General features: G+C 41.6%; 2 protein-coding genes across 2 annotated transcripts; one reads left to right on the forward strand and one right to left on the reverse strand.

The window, feature by feature from the left end:
* Positions 1–2,831: 2,831 nt before the first annotated feature.
* On the forward strand, positions 2,832–6,423 carry kpna7 (karyopherin alpha 7 (importin alpha 8); the record flags this gene model as incomplete). Its single annotated transcript, XM_083972754.1, has 12 exons — positions 2,832–2,897; positions 2,986–3,126; positions 3,197–3,282; positions 3,534–3,702; positions 3,851–3,950; positions 4,191–4,273; positions 4,681–4,767; positions 4,861–5,037; positions 5,190–5,423; positions 5,779–5,961; positions 6,051–6,197; positions 6,337–6,423. 12 exons carry the CDS (start codon positions 2,832–2,834, stop codon positions 6,421–6,423), a joined length of 1,560 nt encoding a protein of 519 aa, XP_083828880.1.
* A 1,262-nt stretch (positions 6,424–7,685) lies between these two features.
* Positions 7,686–11,234, reverse strand: xpa (xeroderma pigmentosum, complementation group A). Its single transcript, XM_083974528.1, has 5 exons — positions 10,866–11,234; positions 10,670–10,775; positions 9,904–10,069; positions 8,867–8,984; positions 7,686–8,766 (listed from the first exon to the last, which is right to left on the reverse strand). The coding sequence occupies exons 1-5, from the start codon at positions 11,146–11,148 to the stop codon at positions 8,612–8,614; spliced, it is 828 nt and encodes a 275-aa protein (XP_083830654.1). The 5' UTR covers positions 11,149–11,234; the 3' UTR covers positions 7,686–8,611.
* Positions 11,235–11,536: the final 302 nt, after the last annotated feature.

The following is an 11,536-nucleotide window of genomic DNA, read 5'->3' on the forward strand; positions in this document are numbered from 1 at the left end:
GCCCTGCAGGGGAAAAGTCAAAGCAGGAGCTCTCAGCCCAAGAGATTTTTCACAACCTGGGAAAGGTGTTTCCAATGTTGGCTTATAATTGATTGGTAAAGAATTAATCAATTCTTTCTTTATTAATTAATTACTATTAATGATGTTAATGATTCATACTTGCCAGAGAGTGATCTGCCTGGCTATGAATGAATGTAAGCTTTGACTTGAAGCCGAGGCTCCTTGATTTAGTGTCTGCATACATGTATAGAAATTGTTATTTGGAATCTGAAAAATAGGGTGACCTCAGTAACTATACTATTATTTCTTGCAAATGTAATGAAATTAAACATATTAAATAGCAAATTTGACTGTGTTGAATTTATGCCATAGGTATAAATAATTTATGTGGTGTAAATATATATTTTTACTGCTGATTGTATTGTGGTAAGATTAAAAAACACATCACTGATGTGTGTTTTTCTTAGTTTTCATGATATTTATTTAAATTTCAGATCATGTAATAGATAGTGTCTGCTGATGCAAGCGTGTGTGCGTGTGTGAAAACTTGAACCTGCACAGAGGAATTTCCTCCAATCACCTCACATTGTTCAGACTAACAAGGAGTCAAATACAACAGGGCACGACTGAAACACTCCACACCCTCAGAGTGTCTCTGAGGAACCATAAGCACTTCCAGGTCAAAAGGCCAGCAGGGCGATCTCACGGGCAATGAGAAGAGCAGACACACACATTCTGCGCAAAACTTCACTTTGACAGGTCATTATGGCAGATATTATGTCTTGAAACTGCATTTTATATTTCACCATCACTAACACAATTCAGTAGCATGAGGCTGGTCTTGCTTTGAAGGACCTTTACACCAATGACAATAAAAAAAAGTAGCTAGAGTGCATGAGAACAAATGAAGTCATCCATCTGTGTTTATCCTGCCTGGTTTCTCACGCCTGACAGAGGAAAATCAGGAATAGTAAAACAGGGGTAAGGAAACAGGGCAGAGGTAGAGAAAATGTCAGGGGCGGTGACGAGACAAGTCAAATATCATTTTCCATGATTTCATTTTGACCCTGTGATGTGACTGATGCTTCTTACTGTAATATGGCTCTGAACCTGCTGCCAAAGTCTGGACTGATACTCCTTTGACCCTTAAGAAGCCACTTAGCTGGTCAAATGTACAAACCCCTGGGTCTACAGAAAAATTATTGATACACACTTAATAGCAAATATGAGTCATCAAATCTAATATGTTGTCAGACACATTCATAGATCCCTCCACAAAATAAGTGATCAGAAATTAGAATAGAATAGCCTATAATAGAATAGAATAGAATAGAATAGAATAGAATAGAATAGAATAGAATAAATATTTATTGTCCACTGAGGTGGGAAATTATCTTTGGCAAAGACAAAGACAAAACAGCACTAATTACACTAAAAACAAAACCTAAAACCACATTAAATAAAAAAGTAAAAAAAAAGTAGAGCAGTTCAAGTGAATGTCTGTGGGTTGGTCATGTCAAATACTGTAAGAGAAATTCAGCCTGACTGTGGCTTCTTAAAGCTGCATTGATGCATGTTTTGCCACTAGGGGGCATAAAACACCTGATACAGTCAGACAGATGTGTCCATCCATTTCAGCCCAGAACCTCCTGATGTGAAATTTGGTGCTAACCACCGCAGCACCCAGTGCCACCTTCACACTGCATGGTTTGGTGATGTCCCTGGCCATATATGTAAAAGAAAACACATCAGTACTTTATAAGTCTTGTTTTCCCCAAACATAGAGGTGAAAATGTCTTGTCTTGTTTTAAATTTTTCCACATTAGAGTGGACAAGGCCTGTGTACGTGTGAGTAAGAAAACAACCATGACAGTGGCCGCAACCTACACTTAAGTAGGTATAGAGGTATAAGGCTTCAGAGGGACAGAATGTTTTTATACATGAGTCTGAGGACCCACAGTCAACACTGTTTGTTTTGTGCAGCATGTGTGTGTGTGTGTGTGTGTACTGCATGTGTGTGTTATCAAGAGGAAGTGATTATAACTTGGTCAGGGGGAAACCTCCACTTGCAGCTGCAATTGTTCAGCCCTTCCTGGCTGTTAGAGAGGAAGAGCAAACTCCATCACTGTCACACTTTTTCTCTGCCTCCCTCAATCTCTTTCTTCTCCTTCACTCGTCTGATCCATTTATTTATTTATTTTCACTTTTTTTTTTTATACAAAAATTTGACCTCCTCCGTCTGCAACTATGTAGCCTACCTAAAATATCCCTTGACTGCACTTTAAGGAAGTTGTCCCTCCCTGTTTTGGTAGATACAAAGACATAGATACATCATGTCCATGTCAATTTTCTTTGATTCTACAATAGGCCTACATTAGATTTAATCAGTCACCCAAATACACACTTGTACAGAAAGACTGTAGCAGCTGCAGTGTAGCCTATTGTGTATGGGCGTCAGTTATGTTATACTGCCATCTATCGCCTGAGACATGCAATGATAGGCCACACTGTGAGCATACAGTAGAAGTGGAACTTACAGAGCAAATCATCAATAATGTTGAACAGACGGGAACATTTTGTTCATAAACACAGGTGTTTGATAGCAGCCGCTGGAGGGGAAGGTCTGATTACTAAATTGAAAGTGGCGCGCGCAGCTGCAGGTGAATGAACCATAGGTCGTTAAGTCAATCACAGCTAATTAGATTCACCTGCAGCAGCAGCAGTCCTACTATTTAAACCTTCCTGCCCAAGCTTTCGTCGAGTTTCTATCAGTGTGAGTGAAGCAGCACGACGTGTTCACCGTACCAAGGCAAAGAGCAAAAAGGTCCACAATGCCCACCAAGATGGTCACTGACGAGCGGCTCTCCAAATTCAAAAACAAGGGGAAAGACCTCGCGGTAAGTTGATGTTTCCGTTTGCATACAAGCTGTAGCTAAGATCTAAATTATTATTATTTGATCGACACTGCATATTATCAACCGGCAGAAACTTCGTGAGAGAAGAATCGCGGAGTGCGTGGAGCTGCGCAAAGCTCACAAGAATGACAATTTCCTCAAGAGAAGAAACATCACACTGTCCTCTCTTCCGGACGAGGATGCCCTCTCCTCCGACTGTATCAACGAGACGGTCAGTTTCCAGAAATCTCCGATGATCGAGTAAAAACTTGTTCCGGTTCTAAACTGTTTAATATTTGTAGGTGTTTTCGTATTCCATTGAGGACATTGTTAAAGACGTGAACAGCGACCAGAAGGAGTCCCAAACCCGAGGCTGTCAGGCAGCCAGGTGAGTCCTCAGAGGAATAAGCTAATGCATCTGCTTAATAATTTTCCTCCTTATCTAAGTGAATATATTGGTGTTTTTGATTGATTGGGAAAACTTTAACTGCGGTTTCTGGGAGTAATATTTAATTTTCTGACACTTTGAAGTAGCTAGCTGAATGTCCATCCTATACTCCATCCATTGAAACTAATGGCAAGAGAACAAATATACAAATATAACAAATATAAATTGAACATGTGTCCTACTCCCCACAGGAAGCTGCTATCTCAGGAGCGTAACCCCCCTCTGAAAGAGATCATCGATGCCGGTCTGCTGACCCGTTTTGTGTCCTTCTTGTGTATGGATGATGAGCCGGCTCTGCAGTTTGAAGCAGCTTGGGCTCTGACAAACATCGCCTCTGGAACATCTTGGCACACACAACAGGTGTTAACATTGTATTAAGACCTCTACAGCAAAACAATGGTTGGCCTAATGTGTACTGTGATTGACAAATCCAATTTCACTGTATTTGAGTTCTTGTGGTCAGCGATGAGCTTATGTCTTCCACATCCTAAATCTCTAATGTCTTTAGGTGGTGGAACACGGTGCTGTACCAGCTTTCATCGCCTTGCTGGGCTCACCGATGCTGCATATCAGTGAACAGGCTGTCTGGGCTCTTGGAAACATTGCAGGTAGAAAAGCTGAATAAAACTTTTTATATTTGCATCATGTTTACTGACTTTTCAATGAAAGATTCTCATTTTTCAAAAGTAATTACTTAAGCAGTTGTCCAGCTGGGTGTTAAGGTATGATGTCACTTTTGAGTCATGATTCAGACTGTGAAGGGCTCAATGCTGAAAAGTAACACAGTGATGGAGAATTTGTTTCACTGACTTGCTGACTTGTACTCATGTGACTACATTAACTGACAGGCGATGGTGCAGCTTATCGAGATGTCCTGATTGAGTGCAATGTCATCCCAGCTTTGCTGGCCCGTATATGCCCAGACACACCAGTAAGTCAAAACCAGCAACCAGTCCATGAAGTTGAAGTGGTTTACAAACCCTAAAGTCAAGCCATTTTTGACATGTTGATAAATCTACATGAACTCTTGATGACTTAAAAGGCTTACAAAGCAGCTCCATAAGTTTTAGTGCAGCACTTAACATCTTCAACTCTGAATCTGACTAAACTGGCTGTGAAGAATAGCATTAAATCTTGTTCTCCAAATTACCCCTTTGAAACTGTCCAATGTGGGTTAGAGCTCTCAACTCATTAATATTCACATGTTGACTCCTCAACCTAAAACTTAAAGAAGTTAATAGTGTACCCCTTAACAACTGCAACATTTTCTCAGGTAGGTCAGTCACAGGTTTTGCTCCTGTATGGTTATTTCAGCTCACTTGTGATTTATATCTCCAGGTTGGCTACCTGCGCAACCTAACATGGACCCTGTCCAACTTGTGCCGAAACAAGAACCCATGTCCACCCTTGTCTGCAGTCCTGCAGGTAAATGAATGCCCCAAATAGGGTCTCACTGATTCTAGTAAAGGTGCCCCAAATACCAGGGACTATACTGACTATACTGTACTTTTCCTCCAGGTGCTTCCATCTCTGATCCAGTTGCTCCACCATAGTGATAAGGACATCTTGTCTGATGCATGCTGGGCAATCTCTTACCTCTCAGATGGCGACAATGACCGTATTGATGTTGTAGTAAAAACTGGCATTGTCCCTCGGCTGGTGGAGCTCCTGAGCCACAAGGAGCTCAGTGTCATGGTAGCATTTTCAAACAGTACAGACTGTCCTTTAGCAACTTGTACCATGACCTGGGAGTCTCTGTATTTCAAGGTTTCTTTGGGGTTACTGCCATAATTGGTATAAGCTTGGGAAATGACACATCACTTCTGACCTTTTTTCCTGACCTCCAGACCCCGGCTCTTCGCTCCATTGGAAACATAGTGAGCGGCTCTGACTTGCAGACCCAGGCAGCAATTGATGCTGGCATTCTGGATGTCCTACCTCAACTGATGAGGCACCCAAAGGCAAGCATGCAGAAGGAAGCAGCTTGGGCATTGTCAAATATTGCTGCAGGACCATGTAAGCAAATCCAACAAGTCATCACCTGTGGACTGCTCCCTCCTCTGGTAGAACAACTTAGAAATGTGAGTAGATTTTTTTTCTTACTATGGTAAACATGAAGCCTTAGGACAATCTACAGTACTACTGACCATTTAGCCTGAGAACATGACCATGAGGATTCATTTGTCTATATGGTGACATCATTGGACATTGTATCCCTCCTGTGACAAGCATCTTAAGCATTAACTTAACAACCAAGAAAAACAGCCCCTCAACTTTGACCCATTTTTCAGTTGAACTTTTAAGTAGTTGTGGCTGTAAGGGAAATTAAATCCTTCCTGTTTTTTTTTTTTTTTCTGAACTTGATGAGCCCAGTGTTTTTTTTTTTTTAAACTGGATACTGTTAAATAAGGAGGGCTCTTTTTCCTATCCCCTCAGGGAGATTTTAAAACTCAAAGGGAGGCAGTGTGGGCTGTGACTAACTTCACCAGTGGGGGCACTGTGGAGCAGGTGATCCATCTGGTACAGACTGGAGCACTGGAGGCAATAATCAACCTGCTGCAGGTCAAAGATCCTAAAGTCGTTTTAGTCATACTGGATGCCATCAACAACATTTTCCTGGTGAGGAGGTGGGGTCATAATCAGATCAACCAGAACTCTTAAGGTGAGCAGATGTCTGATGTTTTCAGTTGCTGTGCATGTCTTCTCAGGCAGCAGAGAAGGTTGGTGAGATAGAGAAACTTAGCCTGTTGGTTGAGGAGCTGGGAGGGCTGGACCGCATTGAGATGCTGCAGAACCATGACAATGAGATGGTATACCAGGCTGCACGTACCCTCATAGAGAAGTACTTTAGTGACGTAAGTGACATTAACCCCATATCTAAGGTCTTTTGTGCATTAAACTGATTTGTATCTGGAGGTGAGGTAATCTGTGTGGCATTCTTGGCAGATGGACTTTAGAAGTAATGTCTGTATTTGACTCTTCTCATCCCTCTAGGATGACCTTGAGGGAATCCAGGTTGCTTCTACCAATGATGCGTTTGAATTTCAGTGCTCTGATGTTCAGAAAACCTTTGAATTTTAAATTTGGCTATATGTTTTAATGTCTGTGGAAAAATCAATAAATAAACTGAATTCATGTACTCTGTGTCTGTCTCAACTAACGAATCAACAGCGGGTTGTCTGGGTTTGAGACCATGTAGGGGTGGTGGCGCCGTGGCGGTGCATGTATCAAGGCTGAGGTGGAGCTGTGGGTAAATGCAACCCAGACTGACTTGAAATGTTGAAACCAGCATATTGGGTACACCAAGCTAAAACTTCAGTCGAGTTATCCCACCTTCATGAAGGTTCAGTTTGTCAGTGACATTGCTTCACTGGTTTGGGGATGTGGTTTGTAACAAATTTTGTTTAGCTTGGCCTCATTGCCATGCCATAGTGGGCAAAATGATGTAAATGCCTCAGTAACAAGCTCAACAGCACAAGTAACACTCTCTACACTTGAGTGTAACTTAAAAATGTTAAGTGAGGACAGTTGATGACCTTTGTCATAGTCAACACAAGAGCAACAGGATTTTCTGCACCAGAACATAATCTCCCTCTGGACTTCAACTGCAGCAAACTGACTTTTCTGAGTGCATATGATTATTCCTTTTGCTATAACTCATGCAGTATAAAGGGTCATGTTTCCATTTGAATACACAATTTTGACAACTTCATTTTGCTTCTTTCTCAAGGCAGATATTCAAATCATATAGTCAGTACTTGACAGCAAAGGGTTTTGCCAACTATGGCATCTGAACTATAGCATAATTGCTGATCTGATTTAGCAATGTGTAAAAGTTCATCTGTCAAATTACTCTCTGCCATGTATTACAGCTGCCCCCCACCAGGGGACAGTGTGAGCACTACATACGAAAACATCTACCACTAAGTGGAGTCACTTCAGAGTTCTGTGTCCTCACAGTGGGGCAGCTTTGCACTGGAAAGACAGGTAAGACTTCCTATAAAACCTCAACTGGACTCCATGTTTTTCTGTTGCCTGATGTCAATGTCCTTATCTCATTTTTAGCTGTTACATTATATGTCATTGTATGGTAGTTAAGCTCCTTGAGGACTTCTCTCCTCCCTGCATACAAACACAAATGGGGCCAAGACAATTTATTGTACATAAAAAATACATTATTAGACTAAAAAGCATACAGGTCCAAAATATGTGCAAAGGTCTCATTTTATTTTTTTGATATGAGCTTCATGGGTGCCAGAAACACCTGGAAGGCTCAACATACTGAAAAACATTTCTTTCATACATCTGTTTTGTTTTTCATACATTAATATCAGCTTTTCCAACTCAATGAAAAGACGTTACTTAAATCTACAGTATTTCACAACTATGTGTTAACTTTTACCATGTTGCAAAAAAAAAAAAAAAAAAAGATATAAACATATTTCTTTCCAATCTCATACTCTTAGATCAAAACAACCCCTGAGAAATAACACTGTTCCTTTTTCATCACAATGTAAATATAATACCAGCTTGTCTTTACTTGTACTAAATGGAATCAAATGTTTGTTCACAGAAACCATCTTAAATAATCTGAACTCACATCCACAACCACTTTCGAGCAGCTTCAGATGGGACTGAGGTCTATGCACCAGTAAATCTTTGTCAAGTGACAGATTACATAGATTATAGTTGAGAAGTTAATGTTACATACTGCATGATGAGAAAATTAAGATGAGCAGAGGTCCCTAGTAACAACGGCCAACTAAGCCACAATGATATTCTGTAAACCCTATGCAGTCAGAGTGAATAAGGCCACAAGCAGTGATGAGAACTTGACAGTGTGATGGTAAATAAGTATATTTTAGAGGCCAGAGTTTTGTTTTTAATGGTGACTGTTTCAGTCATGAAGAGAAAGTTGACCCAACAATTCACAGTTTCATCATTGTCAGATTTCAGTGTGATTCCCTCACAGGAAGTGAAGCAGCTGGCACTAGGCTGGGCAGTCAGTCCATCAAGTTAGTGCTGAGTGCTTCTAATGCTGAGTTAGTATTTAAACTGAGGTGAGGGAACGCCATTTAAAACAGAAATTACTAATGACAGAGTGATTTTGGCCCCTTGTAAATGATACAAATGGAGTGTTTCAGTCATGAGAAAGAAAACAAATACTAGTGGAGAGTTTGTGAGTGGCACAGTTGCCAACAAAAGCACCGAACAGCTTATCTTCATCTACTGTAACAGACAGTGAGTGTGTTTGTGTGCGTGTGTGTGTCTACATCTTCTCGTAGGTGAGTTCATGTCCACAGGTGGTGCAGGTTTTCTTGTAGAGGTCCTCCTCTGGATCCACCACCTCCTCTGGTCCATACTGGTGTTGGTGAACGCTGGTGTCTTTGGTCCACATGCTGCTTCTCACTGCCCTGCGCAGCTCTGACACACACACACACACACACACAAACGTTGATGTTTAAACAATGCATGGAGTAAGTGACTTTGCATTAGAGAGTTTAGTCTCAAGCAGGAAACCAACCTTTGACTTTCTTGTTGAAGCGTTTCTGTTTCTGCACCTCTCTGTTCTCCTCCCTGGTCTCCTTGGCCTCCTCCAGAGCCTCCTCTGAACCCCAAACCTCCGTACACCTCTTCTCCACCTGCAGTGCACACATCAGACAGACTCGTTAAGGCAAAACCAGGGGAAGGAAACCTTATAGAAAAACTGCGTTATTTGGTATTTGACAAAAATGTTTCTGGCTTAAGTTTATAGATAGGGGGCGGTGTTTAGCTCAGTTGGTAGAGCACCCGCCCCGTGTGTAGAGGCTATAGTCCTCATTCCCCCCTCTCTGCCTCCCATTTCCTGTCACACTCTGAACTGTCCTATCAAATAAAGGCATGAAAAAGCCAAAAAATATAATTAAAAAAAAAAAAAAAGTTTATAGATAGATAGATTTAACCTAATTGCACTTTTGATTTTTCATTTACTTTTTTTTCTTTTTTTGGGGGGAAAATTGTAAGAACAGCTCCGAATTTTGAACGGGACCTGGGTTGACTAACTAATTAGTCAACTAATCATTTTAGAACTATTGACATAATTATATTCAATTCAAATTTTAAAAATTTGAATTGAATTGGATGTAATTATTTCAATAATTACAGGACTGAAGTTTGGAACATGTCCTACATCTTGATAAACTCTTACTATTTGTTTAATGATGTGAAAACGTCTAGATATTTTAAAATATTTTGTGCACATAATCAAGCTCAACAAGCTCAACAGAGGGTTATTTCTGCTTATGCTCCATTTAGTCGTGGCCACTAACAAACACAGATGGCCACCAACTAGTGAAACAAGAAGAGCAAAACACATAAGACAACTACAGACCCACTACACTACCCCAGATTACATTTTACAAACCATGTAATTGTTGCAATTTTGTATTGTGCACAGTGTGATATAAATGAGCATGCACTCGTTTAGAGCAGCTGTGATGTACCACACTATATGCAGGTCATTCTTGAAGCTTCAGCCCACACACACATGCGCAACCACACACACTGGCACGCACACTGCACCTGTAGTTTGAGGTAGAGCTTCATGTCTCCCCAGCGTGAGTTGTGGGGGTTTTTCTTCAGTATAAACCTGAGCGGAGGCTCTCGCCTGTCCAGGTCACAGTCCTTCAGCAGGTAGTGCTGCTTGGCCTCAGTTCTGGAGATCAGCTTGTGTTTCTCCTCGTTGTCTCTGAGGGGGGAGATCCTGAAACTGTTAGTTTGTCTGATCAAGACAAACTACAATCACAGAGAAATGACAGAACAGTACACGTGCTACTATCATACAATAACCAGAATGCTGTATCCTGTAAAAACTACTACTGCTACTACTACTACTACTACTCCAACTATACTTCTATAAGAATATTGATAATAGTTTCATAACAGTTTCATAACATACAACTTGGTATTTTTATTCAGACATTATGCAGGTATCACAGTCTGTCAGAATTTGACATAATTAACAGCAAACACGAGAAAAGAATAAAACATTTCTCATAAATTCAGAAACAAATGTCAATAAATAAAATTAATTACAAATATGTAACAGCAACTTCCCAAATAATAACGATCACAAAAAACTTAACAGAAAAAGTTGAATATATATATATATAAATAAGGATTACTGCAAATAGCCTATCTTATAGCCTACCTCTCCAAACGTTACATTTGTCTTCATACTGTGTGTGTGTGTGTGTGTGTGTGTGTGTGTGTGTGTGTGTGTGTGTGTGTGTGTGTGTGTGTGTGTGTGTGTGTGTGTGTGTGTGTGTGTGTGTGTGTGTGTGTGTACCTGCACTTGTCACACACAGACAGGTCAAAGCTGTTGCTGAGGTAGGAGTCCATAAAGGGTTTTTGACAGTCATCACACACCAGGTAGTCTGGTTCAATCACCGGAGCTGGAAACAAAACACAACGGAGGCTACTCAGTACACAAGTAAATATTGTTTGCATTGCACACACACAGAGAGACACACACACACACTCACCTGGCTGATGCACCACCTTCGTGGCCCTCTGCTCCTCCTCTCCGCCCTCCTCCTCCTCGATGAAGAACCCGGCTCCGGAGTCGATGGTCTTGGAGACTTTAGCCGAGGTTGCGCCCTCCACGGCGGACAAAGGGCGGCTCGCCAGTCGCGCCTGCCGGAGCATCAGGGCGCGCTGCCGGTTCCTCTCGATCTTAGCGCGCATCGCTGCAGAGAGCTCGGGTTTAGGACGGTGGTCCTGGTCGGGACCGGCAGCGTCCAGCCCTCCAGACCCCGAGGGATCCATGCTGTTCTCCACAACACCGATCACCGCACGCACATGAGTGAAGAGACCCCGCAGACCGGTGGTTGTTGTGATCCATACAAAACACAGCCCCGCTCTGTTGTTACGAAAGTGACAGCTGCACGCTTCCGGCTTCGTCTTCTTCTACTACTACTTTACACTCTGAACCTGGGAGCATCGCCGCCTCTAGCGCCCTCATAGGGAAACTCACTAGTACTGCATTTCTATTCTTGAAGGTTTTACACAGTTTTTTCTAAAAATCAATGACAAGCTCTTTTGTTTTTTTTCACATTAAGGTCAAGGAAATTTTCATCACACCAGTTGACAAAATCTAGCAGGGCGCTGCCATGGTCCGACTCTGACACTTGAAGGCATAGAGTCAGAAGTGCTG

This window comes from Trachurus trachurus, assembly GCF_905171665.1.
Source record: "Trachurus trachurus genome assembly, chromosome: 1".
In the NCBI taxonomy this organism is placed as follows: domain Eukaryota; kingdom Metazoa; phylum Chordata; class Actinopteri; order Carangiformes; family Carangidae; genus Trachurus; species Trachurus trachurus.